At 42.0% G+C, this 16,577-nt stretch overlaps 1 protein-coding gene across 1 annotated transcript in view; it reads right to left on the bottom strand.

Moving 5' to 3' along the window:
- Nucleotides 1-16,577, bottom strand: part of FHAD1 (forkhead associated phosphopeptide binding domain 1) — a 185,129-nt gene that overhangs the window by 57,120 nt on the left and 111,432 nt on the right. Inside the window, exons 16-18 of the mRNA XM_043996552.1 lie at nucleotides 15,131-15,238; nucleotides 11,442-11,615; nucleotides 9,733-9,958 (exon numbers count right to left, since the gene is read on the bottom strand). Of these exons, the coding sequence (XP_043852487.1) occupies nucleotides 9,733-9,958; nucleotides 11,442-11,615; nucleotides 15,131-15,238 (508 nt within the window). The remainder of the gene's footprint in view (nucleotides 1-9,732; nucleotides 9,959-11,441; nucleotides 11,616-15,130; nucleotides 15,239-16,577) is intronic.

Below are 16,577 nucleotides of genomic sequence, written 5' to 3' on the forward strand. Positions count from 1 at the left end.
GGGATGGCTGAGATCTAATCAAAGACAGTAAAAGAAATTCTAAGTTTGGGCTAATGGGTGCATTCTTGCTTTTTTGTGTTTTTCTCAGTCTGGGAGAATGTGGATTCTCCCTTTTGTCAGACAGGTGATATGGAAATTGATCAGTCTCTTTGACCAATATTTGGGTGAACCAAGTCACATATCCCAAGACCCTCATTGTAATATAGCCCACATTCTCATTATAATATTCATCCCCTCATTAATTGTTAACTAGTCAGAACTGATTGTCACCCTGCTCTTCCAGGGGTATATAAACTGTGAATCTACTGCCATGAGGGGTCTTTGGTCTGAGATGGCTGAATGACCATTCTTTTATTAATAAACATGCTGGCATTATGAATAAAATTATTAAAATACCCAGAAATTATCTCTTGAATCTTTTAAAATGCCATAAAATACACATAAAAATATATACAGTTGAAACATAAAATTAATAACAATATCTATACAGAGTAGTCAAATACAAGGTAGCTTGGTAAAGAGGGCAATGATAATTGAGGGGATCAGGAGAGGCTTCATGCCAAAGATGGTACTTGAGCTGCATCTTAAAAGAAGAGGGAACCTCTGTGAGGCAGAGGTAAGGAGGAAAGGTGTCCCGGGCAAGTGGGACGGCCAATGGAAAGGCAGGGAGATGGGAGAAGGAGTGTTACATGTGAAGAATATAGCTTAGGCCAGTTTGGCTGGATCACAGACTGTAGGAGGATGAGTAATATTCATGAGTCTAGTAATTTAGGTTGGGGCCAGATTGTATAAAAGCTAAGCAGAAGAACTTATGTTTTACCCTAGAGGCAACAGGAAACCACTAGAATTGACTGGATGGGGCATTGCATGATTAGTTCTGTGTTTAAGGAAAATTACTTTGGCAGCAGTGTGTAGGATGAACTGTCATAGAAAGACTTGGGGCACTGAGTCTAATTAGGAGTCTGTTGCTAATGTAGGTGAGAGGTGATGAAGACCTAAAGTAAGGTGGTTGAGAAGGGATTAGATGTGAGAGATGTTGTGATGGTAGAAAAATCAATATTTGGCAACTGATGTGAACATGTGGAATGAAGGAAAATGAGAAGTGCATGGTTAAGAACTTAGGAGATAGGAAGGATGATGAAGCCCTTGATAGAAATAGGGACATATGGAAAAAGGAATGGTCTTAGGGGAAAAGATAATGAGGTTAGTTTTGGATATATTGAATTTAAGATGTCTCTGGGATATCCAGTTTGAAATGATCAGTTGGTAATCTGGAGCTGAAGCTCGGGGGAGAAACTGGGGCTGGATATATAGATCTGGGAATAATATTAATCATTAAACCCTAGGGAGATTATGACATAACAAAAAAAATAAAAAATATAGAGGGAGAAGGGAAAGGAGTCCAGGACAGAATCTTGGGGAACACTCAAAATTAGAGGGCATGACATGGATGAGAAGCCAGCAAAAGAGACTAGGGGGAGGTCAGACAGGCAATCCAGGTGAGAGTGCTATCTGAAAAGTCAGAGAGAAGAGAGTGGTCAGCAATGTCAGATGCTACAGACAGATCTGGAAAGATTAGAACTGAAGTTTAGCGATTAAAAGGTCAGAGTAATTTCAGTTGAGTGATGAGGTGAGAAACCGGACTGCAAGAGGTTGAGGAGTGAGTGAAAGGAAGAAGAAAGGGAGAAATAAACAATTAGGGAGGATAGGGAATGACTGTAAGGGCAAGCCCCTAGAGGAAACAGGAGGGAATAAAGTCAAGGGTAGAAGTAATGGGGTTGGCCTTCATGAAAAGGGTCACTTCATCAGAGACAAGAGTGAAGGAAAAGAGGGCAGTTAGGTGGCACAATGGATAGATCTATGGCCCTGGAGTCAGGAGGACCTGAGTTCAAATCTGACCTCAGACATCTATTAGCTGGGTGACCTGGAGCAAGTCACTTAACTCTGTTTGCCTCAGTTTCCTTGTCTATAAAAATGAGCCAGAGAGAGAAATGGCAAATGACTTACTCCAGTATCTTTTCCATCAAAACCCCAAATGGAGTCACAGAGAGTTGAATGTGACTCAACAACAACAAAGATAGTGCTTAAAATATTATTTCATTTGATCCTCACAACAGCCCTGGGAGGTATGGGCTATTATTATCCCTGTTTTATAGAAGAGGAAACTGAGGCAGATAGAAGTTTAGAGACTTGCCCAGGGTTCAATAGCTAAGTGAGTGTTTGAGACAGGATTGGAACTCAAGTCTTCTTGATTCCAGGCCAAGGACTCTATCTACAATATCACCCAGCTGCCTCATAGCTCTAGTGCTGAAGGGGCCACAGAGATCATCTAATATAATCCCTTCATTTTACAAATAAGGCAATTGAAGCCTCAGGAGGTTAGATGACTTGGCCAAAGCCACACAGGAAGCAAATTTGAACCCAGGTCCTCTGACTTCAGGGTCACTGTTCTTACATCTCTGTTTTATATGATCTCCTAGCAGGAGAATTAAAAAAATGGGAGTAATCCAGGTTTGGGGTTTGGTGAGGCACAGGCAACAAGGGGGAAGTGGATTGTGGAAGGAATGCAAGAAGATGGTGGGACATTGAACATTAAACCATAAAACTACGGGTGAAGATAGGGAAGGAATGAAAGTGAAGTAGGGGGTAAACAGCCTGGGTGAGTAAGGGGATGGAAGGTCATGCTGGGGACCAAGCATAGGTTTAGGGGCACTGAAGCAGAGATGGCAGGTTTGCCGGGTGATGGCTGGATGGGAGGAACGTAGGGTTCTTGATTGTGGTGTTCTTGAACACCTGTGGGTGATGTTGAGAACAACATTTACACAGCACTTTAAGGTTTGTCAGGTGCTTTGCAAATATCACCTCATTATTATATCATTTTGTCCTCACAACAACCCTGGGAGGTAGGGTGAAGAAACCTGTTGCCCTTGGAAGTCAGGATGATTGAGAGGTAGCAACACGGATTGTGAAGTACCCAAGTTCAAGGTCAGGGATTGGAGTAGAGAACAAGCCAAGGAGTGAGATACTAAATCTTTGAGAAAGACGCCATTTTGTTCTATGGCTAGGTGGTCCAGTGGCTAGAGCCCAGAATGTAGAATCAGGAAGACCTGAGTTCAAATCCTGCCTTACTAGTTGTATGAGTCTGGGCAAGTTGGCCTCAGTTTCCTTATCTGTAAAGTGGGGGTAATAATTGCTGGGTTGTTGTGGGCATCAGTGAGAAGACACACACATACATATAAAAGTATTTTTCAAACATTAGAATGCTATATAAATGATAGCTATTATTATTATTATTATTATTATTAGAAAGGAGAGGAATGGCCCAGGGACCAGTAAATACAATTTCTTTTTCTAACAGTGGAGGTAAATTTGGGTCATTCTGTGCTCACTCTGTCACTTGTTGCCCTTTGTGACCAATGGCACATACTGGAGGTGTGACTGGCCCAGGGTTGGGGGGGGGGATAAGGGGAGGGGTGTTGGGCTTTGGCTCAGCATGAAGAAAACTGCTCAGAAGGGGTCTACACCCAGGATGAGGGTTTTCTTTTATGGATGTGGTGGTGTAGTATGGTGGAAAGAGCTCTGGCTCAAAATGATCTGAGTTCAAATCCTCCCCATATTTATTCCCTATATAACTGTGGGTAAGTCACTTCATCTTTCCTGGCCTCAGTTTTCTCATCTGTAAAATGTGGAGTTAGGACTTTCTGGATTCTGAGGTTCCCTTCAGCTCCAGACTATGATTCAAACCCAGGCTTTTAATTTTTTTTCCCCAATTACATGTAAAGATTTTTTTTGAGTTTCAAATTTTTCTTCCCTCCCCTCTCCTAGGGCCAGCAAGCAATCTGATATAGGCTATACATTACAATCATCTTAAACATAAAAACCCAGTGCTTTCTAACCCAAACTATACCCAAATCCCTTGACTTCTGTAGTCTGAGTCCTGAGGTTGTCTTAGGCTCAGGAGGCAGGGACTTGGAGCAGGAAGGAGGAGGGGGGAGTGAGGGGAGAAGCCAGTCTGTAGGAATCACAAGAATTGGAAGGGAAGCTGGAGCTCTCAGTCCAATTCCTTCATGGCACAAATGAGAAGACTGAGGCCAAGAGATGTCTCTTAAATGACTTGGCCAAGGGCACACAGTAGGGAGCAGAGCTGGGCTTTAAGCCTGGGCCCTTTGACTAAATCTTACAGCATAAGTTTATCTGTTTTATAAACTGAGGGGCTGGGGTAATGTTTTGCAGATTTTTTTTGTGTGTGAGGCAATTGGAGTTAAGTGACTTGCCCAAGGTCACACAGCTAGTACATGTCAAGTGTCTGAGGCAGGATTTGAAATCAGGTCCTCCTGAATCCAGGGCTGTTACTCTATCCACTGCACCCCCTAGCTGCCCCCTGCAGATGTTTATTTTTTAAATTGCTGCTTCGGGGCAGCCAGGTGGCGCAGTGGATAGAGCATGGGCCCTGGATTCAGGAGGACCTGAGTTCAAATCCGACCTCAGACACTTTACACACTTACTAGCTGTGTGACCCTGGGCAAGTTACTTAACCCCAATTGCCTCACCCCCCCAAAAAAAATTGCTTCTTCCAAGGTTTAGAAATAATATTCTAAGCAAGTGATCTAATTACTAATCAATCAATCAGCTGACCACTCTAGGCCCATTTATTAAGGTCTTCATGTGTGTTGGGGGCATTCTGCCAGGCAATGGGTTAGAAAAGTCAAACAGACAAAAAATGAATCATGGGCATTTTGGGATAAAGACTGTACCCAGGATTTCACTGATACTGGGAATTCCCTGGTGAGGAAACTCCCCCTAGCAAAGAAGGTCGGCACCACCTCAGCAACTTATAGTTTAAAAGAATTATTGTTGTTGAGTCATTTCAGTTGTATCTGACCCTTCATGACCCATGGTTTTTTTTTTTTAGGGTGGAGGTGTTTCTTGGCAAAGACACTGAAGTGGTTTGCTGTTTCCTTCTCCAGATCATTTTATAGATGAGGAAACAGGGTTAAGTGACTTGCTCAGGGTCATACAGTCAGTTTGGATGAGGGATGGGACTTCAACCTCCAGGTTTTCCTGGTTTCCACACTGCCCCTTATGGTTATAATATCACCTCCCATTTTTAGAATGTTTAAAATATACGGAGCACTTTATTCACAGTATCCTTCTCTGATGTCAATGCAAAGAGTATAATCTGTTTTATAGATGAGGAAACTGAAGCTCAAGGAAGTGAAATAACTTGCTAGGTCACACAGGTAGAAAACATCAAAGCTGGGATTTCAACTAAGGCCCTTGGACTTGGAAGTCTAATGGGTGCCAAATAAATGTTTGTTGCCCTGACATGTCCTCACTAATGCTTGATCACCACAGCAGAAGTAATAAACTATGTGTTAAGCCCTGTTTAGTTAAACAACCGAGCACTGGCAAAATGAGGGGACCAATCCCGGGGTTCTGATACTCAGATTCCTCTCCCAATTACATCTAGTGATCTCTGCCTTCAGATGAGGCTAGCACGTTCTTCGTAAATACTGTACACATTTGATGTTCTCCAAATCTGGGATTCTTTTCTTCTTGTTTTCATTTATTTTGCTATTTCTTAAATAATAAAGATTATTTGACCTTTTTTTTACAACACAAACATTTTCAGATATATCCCACCCATTCCATGAGTTTTCTCTTATAAAAAAGAAAAGCATTTAAACAGAACCAACACAGTGACCACATCATTGTATGCAGCATCCCCTACCCATAGTTCCCCACCTTGATACCAGAAGGGGTATGATGTCTTTCTGAATTTGCTTTCTGACACCAAGACTAGTTAGTATTATTATTACTCCAAGCTTAGTTTCATTTCAATGTTCTTTTTGTTTACATTATTGGAGTTGTATGTATTGTTCTTCTGGTTCTGTTTACTTTGTCTGCATCCATTTATATAAATCTTCCTGTAGTTCTTGATTAGTAATGTTTTATGGCCATTACATTTATACACCACAGTTTGTTCAGCCATTCATCAATCAATGGACACACCATTTCTAGGTTGTCTTTTTTTTTCTACCACAAAAAGTGTTGCTATGAATGTAACATGAGGGGTAGGGATCTGTCTGTATGTGACATCCTTGGGGTATATGATCAGTAGTGATATCTCTTTGGGTCAATATATGATCAATTTTAGTCACTTTTCTCATTTAATTCTAAATCAATTTCTAGAACAATTAGATTAATACACAGCTCCAACAACAACATGGCTTGTCTTTTGGACATTGACTATTTTCGTCTTTTGTCATCTTTGCCAATTTTCTGGGTGTGAGATGATGCTTTAATTTGTATTTTTCTTATTAATGATTTTGATAATTTTTAATGGTTGTTGATAGTTTACAATTAATTTGAAAATTGTTTGTTCATAACCTTTGACCACTTATCTCTTGGGAGTTGGCTCTTGGTCTTATATATTTGCATCCATTCCCTAGATAGCAAACTTTTATCAGATAATTGGATTAAAATATTGCCCTCAATGGACACTTTCCCTTTTTCTGGCTGTATTGATTTTGTTTGTGCAAAATTTTCTCCTTCCTTCCTTCCTTCCTTCCTTCCTTCCTTCCTTCCTTCCTTCCTTTCTTTCTTTCTTTCTTAACATTGAATATAGTCAAAATTATTCACTTTCTCTTTCATGACCACCTCTAAGCCTTCTTTGGTTAAAAATTTCCCCCCAAGCCATTGTTTCTTCTTTTTTTCTTGCCTTTTTTCAAGAGGCGGATGAATCCAAACAGGTTTCTGAAAATGCATTTGCCACAATAGCAAACATATGACAGCAGAGAAAAGCTACCGTGCTCAGAGTATTTTGCAGAAAAAGATAATTCCGCTTCATGCTGTTGCCCCAAGCATCCAAAGTACTCTCTCCTCCTGTGTCTATTCTCTGGCTCTCTGGTTCTGTACAAAAGATGTCCTGAGTTATTAGGGACATTTTTTTCTTCTTCACTTGTGGTGACAAAGAGCTCCTAAGATTGTTGTGTCACTGGAGCACAACTAGGATCACAAGAAAGGTCTCCTTCAGGGGAAAAAAACAGCACATTGTTTTTTTTTTTTTTTCTGATTGGTGAGCATGAAAGCAGCTGCACAACAATAATGACCTGGCATCCTTTTAATTCCCCATTCATTTCTCCCCTGAGCTTTAATAGGGCATCTCAAACTGAGGCCATCACCCTATGGTCTTCATTTCCTGGCCCAAGGCTTCATTGACTTCAGCAGGGTTTTCTAGATTCCTTCTCAATCTGCATCTTTCTTGACCTTTCTGATGCTTTGGGCACTGTCGACTATCCCTCCTTTCTGATACGTGTCTTTGACCTTGGCTTCCATGATATTGCTCTCTCCTGGTTTTCTACTTATCTTAATGCCTGTTCCTTCTCAGTTTCCTTTGCTGGATCCCTTCCTACCTGTGTCACCTTAAGCAAATTATTTCCTCTCTCTGGGCTTCAGTTTCCTCATCTGTGAAATGAGAGGATTGGAATAATTGGTCTTTAAGGTTCCTTCCAGTTCTAGGTCTATGATCTAATGATTATCATCTGTCTCCCACATAATAAGTATGGGTGTTTTGGACCCTCTTTTATATATTTTCTTGTTGATCTTGTCAGGTCTTGTTGGTCCAGGGATCATCTCCATGCTGGTGAATCGATCTCTCTGTGTCTCTGTCTCTGTGTCTCTTTGTCTCTCTCTCTCACCTATCATCTATCTATCTATCTATCTATCTATCTATCTATCTATCTATCTATCTATCTATCTATCTATCATCATTTTCTATTTGTCTATGATCTATTTATCTACCTATCATTTCTCTATCATCTATCTGTGTGTCTCTATCATCTATCTGTATGTGTCTCTATCATCTATCTATCATCTCTATTATCTTTCTATTTATCTACCTATCTACCTATTATTTCTCTATCATCTTATCTGTGTGTCTCTGTCTATCATCTATCTCATCTTATCTCTCTCTATCATCTTTCTTTCTATTTGTCTACCTATCACTTCTCTATTATCATCTATCTGTGTGTGTCTCTGTCTATCATCTGTCTATCATCTATCTATCTATCTACCATCTATCATCTTTTTATTTATCTACCTACCTATTATTTCTCTTTCTATCATCTATCTCTGTGTGTCTCTATCTATCTCATCTTATCTATCTATCTATCTATCTATCTATCTATCTATCTATCTATCTATCTATCTATCTATCTATCTATCTATCTATCTATCTATCTATCTAATCTTGTTTCTGAATTATAGTCCTGCCTTACTGACTGCCTTCTGGATACTTCCATCTTGATGTCTCCCAATCACCTCAAACTCAACATGTACCCAACTGGACTCATCTTCCCTCCAATTCTTCTCATTCTCCAAACTTAATTAACTCTGCTAAAGATGCTGTAATTGAGGCTAAAAACCTTGGGATCATCTTTGACTCTTCTTCCCCCTATACTATTATTCCATCCCATATCCAAACAGTTTCTAATTCCTGGTGATTCCATCTCATCAGTCCTTCCTGCATCCATCTCACTTTTTCTACTCACAATGGCCACCATTTTAGTTCAGGCCTTCCTTACCTTTAACCCGGGCTAGTTCAATGGCTACCTAATCAGTCTCCCTCTCTTCAGGCTTTCCCTTCTTCAAATTATTCTCTACACAGGGGCTGACATAATGTTTTCTGATGCATTCATCTTGACTGTGGCACTTGCTAGCTCAGAACCCTTCAGAGATGTCCTGTTCATGGTGTCTAGGAAAAATCCATTGTCATATCCTGGCATCTAAGGGCCTCCATTGTCTGGCTCCATTTGCTTATCCAGTCAGCCCATATCTATTTCCTGGCTTGCCAGCTCTGAACCAAAGAAGCCCTGAGGCATTAGGGACATTTTTCTTCTATTCTCCTTCACAAACTCTGGGGTACAGCCACAGGAGACTATTTGCCATCCCCTACATCCCCTAAGCTCAGCCTGCCATCTCCCACTTCTAGACATTGGTGTTGACAATTGCCCTTGACTCCAGAAAGGTCCCTTCTCATCTTTACCTGCTGAAATCTTCCCTTCCTTCAAGGCCCAGCTGAGGGTACCACCTCCACCCTGAAGCCTTCTGGCATTCCGCCCACCCACAAATTCTTCCAATTTTTCCAGAGTGCTTTGCTTAGATCTTTCTCTAGTAGCTCCCCAATCCCCCAACCCCAAATGTCCAATCACAGTCAACCTTGACTTCTGCTTCTTTGTGCACCGACCAGCAGACCATGAGAGCAAGGACTGCATGATCTTTCATTTTTGCATAGTAATAATAATAGCTAGCATTTATATAGCACATACTATGTGCCAGGCACTGTATTAAGCACATTTTGGGTTTTTTTGGGAGGCAATTGGGGTTAAGTGACTTGCCCAGGGTCACACAGCTAGTAAGAGTCTGAGGTCAGACTTGAACTCAGGTCCTCCTGACTCTAGGGCCTGTGCAGCAGCACCAACTAGTTGCCCCAGCGCTAAATACTTTTACAAATATTACCTCATTTGATCCTCACCACAACTCTAGGAGGTAGATGCTATTATTGTCCCCTTTTCATAGATGGGGAAGCTGAGGCTGACAGAGGGTAAGTGACTTGCCCAAGGTCACAGAGCCAGGAAGTATCTGAAGCTGATGCTAGGCTCAGCACTCTATCCACTGAGCCATCCAGCACCGGAGTAGTAGATGCCTGTCTAGTCGAAGGGAACAGCTTACCTGGTATATTTTCCTTGAGGTTGACAAGCTTCTGTTCGATGTTCTTGTTCTGCTGTGTCACCTTCTGTAACCTCTCCTCCAGAGTCACGATGGTCTGCGAATGCTGCTTAACCTGCTCTTTGTATTGGATAATCTCCATCTCCAGGTTTCTTTTCTGTAGGTTTTTCTCCTCCTCCATTATCTTGAGGGCCTCCTGCTGCTCCAAAAGTTGTTCACCCAGAAGGATCTAGAGGGAGAAAGGGGAGAGGGAGAGTGGGCAGTGGAAAGAGAGTGCTGGGCTAACAACTCACTTATCTCCCTGTGCCTCAGTTTCACCTCCTGAATCAATAAGGGTGTGAGATGAGAAAGCCTCTGACTCGTGATCTATAATGCTGTGATTAGTGAAACGCTGGTGTCTTTCATGGAGAACATGAGGTCCTCAAGTGGCTTCTCTCTCTCTCTCTCTCTCTCTCTCTCTCTCTCTCTCTCTCGGTGAGGCTGTTGGGGTTAAGTGACTTGCCCAGAGTCACACAGCTAGTAAGTGTCAAGTGTCTGAGGCTGGATTTGAACTCAGGTCCTCCTGATAGCTGTCCCTCAAGTGGTTTTTCTTAGAGACTCTTAAATGTAAGATCCAGCCAAAATTTTTGTTTTGTTTTTGTCCAGACTTATCATTTCATTAATGAGGTTGGAACGATAGAGCTATGGACCTAGAGTCTGGAAGAACTGAGTTCAAATCCAGCCTCAGATACTTACTAGCTGTGTCACCCTAGGCAAGTCATTTACAACTTCTGCCTCATTTTTCCCATCTGTAAAATGGGTTTAATAATGACTCCTACGTCCCATGGTCATTGTGAGGATCAAATGAGATAATAATTGTAAATTCACATAGTGCCTGGCACACAGTAGGTGCTATTTAAATGTTAGCTATTATGAAATATTATGACTTTTTTAATGGCTCTGCCTCATTTTCCTCATCTGTAAAATAAGGGTGACAATAGCACCTTCCTTTCAGGGTTACGGAGTTATTAAATGAGATAATAATTATAGTGTTTTGCAAACCCTAAATGCTACATGGAATCACAAGAGACAATGATGAGGATGATGAGGACGAAGAAGAGGAGGAGGACGGGAGCTGCCCATGTGGAAACTCCCTTTGCAAGACCAGACTGGCAACTCATCTGTAAATTACTATTTTTTAGCAAGTTGACTGTGGGCACTCTCAGTATTCTTATGACCTCACTGCCCCCTTGAAGGAGTCTCTGGGACCCATATGAGACCCCACACCACACTTTGAGAACTGCTGCTCTATACCAATGAAATTACGGATCCAGTCCCTGAATGAATGGATAATAAGAAAAGCAACCACTTAAAATCATTCATGTTTAGAGTCAGGAGGTGGGATGTTATTTGTAGAGAATGGTAAGGAAGGAGTGGAGAATCACTGACTGAAAAGAGAGGGCTGTGAAGATCCAGCCAAGAAGAACACAAGGTTTGGTCAGAGAGGTAGGGGGAAAACTGGGGGAAGGAGAGGGAGAGAGAGAGAGCACGCACGCGAGAGATCGCGGGAGAATGCGAGAGAACGCAAGAGAGCGCAAGAGAGAGAGAGACAGAGAGACAGAGAGACAGAGACAGAGAGACAGAGAGAGAGAGAGAGAGAGAGAGAGCGTGCAAGCGCGATCACTAGTGAATTGAGGGAGCATTTCTTCATGCAGAGCAAAATCAGGACTTACTTGTTTCTTTCTGGCTTCGCTGAGCTCTGCTAGGGCTTTGCTCAAACTCAGAGTGAGGGATTCTTTTTCTTTTTGGTCCTCTGTATTTGTCCGCTGGCTTTCTTCCACCATGGACAGTGCCTCATTTAAGTGAGAGCTTAAAACTCCCCCTTCTTGGGATCTAGATTCCACTTCCTAGAAGAGACAATAAACATCAAATGAACAATACACCTAATGTCTTTGGTTTTTTCCTATTCTGTATAGGGGGTATTGAGATCAGTCCCTATTTTTATGTAGATAGTTCTATTCCAAAGCCAGACAAGTATGGCTGTGGGCCATACAAAGCCTGAGGATGGGGAGAAGGAATGTTGCTCTTTCCAGCTAATTAAAAAAAAAAATAAAGGAGAGATTACTTATGAGCTCCAAGACCACTCAAAGGAGAATGGCTAATTCTCCTTTTTTCCATACAGGAAAAAGCAAGTGGATAAAGAATACTCACTGTCTACATCAGAGGTATCAAACACTTGGTGCAATACTCCCAAGTGTAGCCATAACCATTTAAAAATGTAATTAGGAAATATTTAACAAAATAGATAAAAAAATAGGGGCAGCTAGGTGGCACAGTGGATAGAGCACCAGCCCTGGAGTCAGGAGGACCCGAGTTCAAATCCAGCCTCAGACACTTAATACTTACTAGCTGTGTGACCGTGGGCAAGTCACTTAACCCCAATTGCCTCACCAAAAAAAAAAAAAAAGATAAAAATACAATTAAAAAAACATAGATAACATCACATTTAAAAACTAAGTCACTATGTGCCTAGTAGCGGTCCTTATGTATAATTTAGTGGTCCCTTTGATGTTTGAGGTTGACCACCACTGGCCCAGATTATAATGTGTATAGTTGGATAAGGAATCCACTGAGTCACATGATCAGTAGAAACATAACAGACAGGCATTCCAGATGTAAAATAAACAGGGACTAGAACTAAAAGGCAGGAGGAGCGTTGCCCCATTGGACTGCCTTTGGGAAACTGTGCAGTATTTCCAACATCCCCAAGCTGTTCCCTGTGGCAAATGCCCAACTTTTAGACATATCTTCTCCCAGACTGCTTTATGGACGAGAATCTTGGAATGCCAGAATCTTTACCAATGACCCAAAGGACCAAGGAAAGATGCATGGTGAGCTTAAAGAAGCTGGAGCAAATTAAGGATATTAAGGACAATTGACCTGCATGGGAGAGAATGCCGTAGACAAAATGTAATGAATGTTAGGTGTATACCGACCACAAAGGCCCCACTGCTTTTCATGGGGCATCACAAGAACCCAAGGAGGCACTGAGCAGTTTGTCATGGGAGGGTATGGACAAGAACTGGACGATAGGGGGCATAAAGAGGGTAAAACTGTATCATTGGAGGGATAAGATCTCAGATTTACCAATTCAAAAAAAAAGGGGTGGGTAGCCCTGGAGTCAGGAGGACCTGAGTTCAAATTTCACCTCAGACACTTACTAGCTGTGTGACTTACTTGGGCAAGTAAGTCACTTAACCCTGTTGACCTCAGTTTCCTCATCTATAAAATGAGCTGGAGAAGGAAATGGCAAACCTCTCCAGTATCTTTGCTAAGAAAACTCCACATGGGGTCACGAGGAGTCAGACATGACTAAAAACAACTAAATTAATACAACAAAATGTTTTTACTGTATTTCTATTTTATTTATTTTTTGTTTTCCAATTCTATTTTAATCTGGTCCAGGTTTTACGTGGGAGTGTTAAGACCTACCACCCCCTGCTTGACACAGATGAAATCAAACACCTGGAATAGAGGATTCCCAGTACAAAAACTCCCTCCACTGATGGAGAGCGGCCTCTTATCAAGAGTTGCCTGGGTAACCTAAGAAGGTAAGTGACTTGCCCAGGGTCACATACCCAGTATGTGTCAGTGTCAGAATCTGAACCCAGCTCTCCTCAACTCCAAGGCCCAGCCCTTTATCCGCTTTGTCAAGCTGCTTCTGGTCCATCCTTTCCCTTTGTGATATCCTTGGCTTTGCTCCATATGTCAAGGTGGATTGTATGCCATTAAAGGGCAGGAATAGTTTGTTTTTCTTTCCTCTGTGACATACCCTGGAAAGCTCCAAATTAAACTAACCCCCTAGTAAATGCTTTGGGGGGCTGGTAGTGATGCTGATGGGTCATTTGAAGAAATCTGACAGAGAGTAGATGTAGATATCACTGCTGCAACCATGCTATTGGGATCATCTACCTTGTCTACACTATTTCTATACAAAGATCAGAATGATTAATTAATGGGAATTATAATTAATAATAATAATAATAATAATTGCTCAAAGCCAGAGTACTGGAGGGGCTAGAAAGGAAGCCTTGGACTTGGGAATCCTGGGTTCAAGTCTTACCTCTGTCACAGACAGGTTCTGTGACCCTAGCCAAGTCTTTCAACTTCCTTTCTTAACCCCAGGCAACTCTCTAAGACTATAAATTGAGGCAGCTGAGCAGTATAGTGGGTAGTGTGCTGGAGTTGGAGTCAAGATGATGGAGCTCAGAAGCTTACCTACTTGTAACCCTCGACAAGTCACTTAACCTGGCTCAGCCTCAGTTTCCTCATTTATAAAATGGGGATAATAATAACACCTCCCAAGGTTGTTGTAAGAATCAAGTTTGATAACAGACAAAATACAAATCCTAAAATGCTACATGAATACGAGCTATTATTATTATGGAAAATGCCTTAGAAACTTTAAAGTACTATATGAATCTAAGCGATTATTATATAAGATGCTTTGTGGATTTTAATAATAATAACAATAATAGCTAGCATTTATATAGCACTTATTACATGCTAGGCACTCTGCTAAGTCCTTTACAATTATTATCTCCTTTGATCCTCACAACAATCCTGGGAAGTAGATACTTTTTTTTTTTTTTGCAGGGCAATGAGGGTTAAGTGACTTGCCCAGGGTCACACAGCTAGTAAGTGTCAAGTGTCTGAGACTGGATTTGAACTCAGGTCCTCCTGAATCCAGGGACGGTGCTTTATCCACTGAGCCACCTAGTTGCCCCCAGAAGATGCTAATATCATCTCCATTTTATAGATAAGGAAACTAAGGCAAACAAGGTGAAGTGACTTGCCCAGGGTCACACAGCTAGTAAGTGTCAGAGACTGGATTTGAAGCCTTTCTGACCCCAGGCTCGGTGCTGTGCGCACTATGGTGCCACCTAGCTATCTTAAAGTGGGACACAAATATATTAGTTATTACACCATCTGCATTGATAGGGGAAATTCCTTACCAGGTGCTTGGTACATCAGTGAAAAAACAAACCAACCTGAACCACAAATAGGGTTTCAAGTCCATAAAGCACCTTATAGATGTTTTCTCATTTGAATCTCACAACAACCTCCTGAAGTTAAGTACTAAGATGCAATTCTTCCCACATTATAGATGAAGGAACTGAGGCTCCAAGGGCTTAAATGACCAGTCCTGGGTCACACAGCTCTTACATAATAGGGGCTAGATCGGAAGCTGCATTACCTTGAGCCCCAGACCAGCCCTTCATCCACCAAGCCATCCTGCCTGTGTCCAAAGGATCCCTCTTTCGCCCCAAACAAAGCCCAGTGACCTGTAATGCCCCTGCTCATCATCCTCAGGCAGGCTTCTGACTACTGAGGTGGCTCCCCCTCTTTCTCAGGCTCATACCTCTTTCAGTTTCCTTAAATGGTTTTCAAGATCTTGGACTTTTTTCTTCTCTTCCTCCATAGCAGCCTTAGCTTGGTTCTTCTCTTGGGTCACATTGTTCTTCCAAACCTGAAAGTCAATCAGGAGCTTTTAGTCAGGGGAAATGGAGCTAAGGACAAGAGGGAGGAAGAAATGAATGAAGGTCATGAATGTCAGAGCTGGGAGGGGGTCTTAGAACACAAAATGTCAGACCTGTGAGGACCCTTAGAACAGAGAATGTCAGAGTTGGGGCGGGGGGGGGGGGAGGGAAACTTAGAACACAGAATGCCAGAGCTGGGAGGGACCTTAGAACACAGAACATTAGAATATAGAATATTATTACCTTAGGACACAGAATATTAGGATGTAAATGTGGTGGGGACCTTCGGACTTAGAATGTCAGAGCTGGGAGAGACTTCGAAAACAATGAACACTAAAGCTGGAAGGGATCTTGGATCCTTAGAATTCTAGCGGATCGCGGGCAGCTAGGTGGCGCAGTAGATAAAGTACTGGCCCTGGATTCAGGAGGACCTGAGTTCAAATTTGACCTCAGACACTTGACACTTACTAGCTGTGTGACCCTGGGCAAGTCACTTAACCCTCACTGCCCTGCAAAAAAAAAAATCTAGTGGATCTCACTCAGAACACAGGATGCTAGTCTATAGAACATTTGATTTTAAGAGACCTCAGGGGGTCATCTGGTCCAATACCTCATTTGACAAAGGGCAGCCACTGAGGGCTATGGAGATTTGGTAGCGTTCTCAGTCTCATATAGACAGGGGACGAGACAGGACTAGAACCCAGTATCTTTGGACTTCCGGAATGAGGTTTTATCTAGAAAACAATGCTTCCTAAATCACAGTCACACTCATTCTTAGAAAGGGCAGCAATGTCTCTCAGGTACCTGCCCCGCTTTGTTTATGAGAAAGAATGTAGGAAATACTTGTCTGAAGCATTTCTAATTAAGAAGGCAACTTGCCAGTGAATTTATTCAGGTTGAGTTGCTTGATACAGTTATTGAAATGTGGGAATCACCACAGTGAATACTAGAAAAAAATGCAAAGAGTCTCAGTGTGGGAGGTAAGTACAAAGCAGGGGAAACCAGTTTGTTTGTTTCCACTCTCTCACAGTAAGGGGTTGGAGGAAGTGATTCCAGGCGGTCCTCACTTATTCCCAGCTTCTGTTTCTATACTTGGTTAATGTGACTTGTTTGGCTCTGAGAATACATTTCCCCCACTCTGAAACAATGTTATAAATTGTGGCTAGCTTCCCAGGCAGGCTCCTTAGGAGCCTATTGGACCTATCATGTGGTTGAGATACTGTACATCGGGGGTAGAGGGGAATAACAATCCAGCACTTTTACTTGTAATTCAACCACAAAATCCAATTAAGTCAAATAAAGGGTAGCTTAAATCCGAACCCCGGTCCC

This window comes from Dromiciops gliroides, chromosome 3 (assembly GCF_019393635.1).
Source record: "Dromiciops gliroides isolate mDroGli1 chromosome 3, mDroGli1.pri, whole genome shotgun sequence".
Classification (NCBI taxonomy): domain Eukaryota; kingdom Metazoa; phylum Chordata; class Mammalia; order Microbiotheria; family Microbiotheriidae; genus Dromiciops; species Dromiciops gliroides.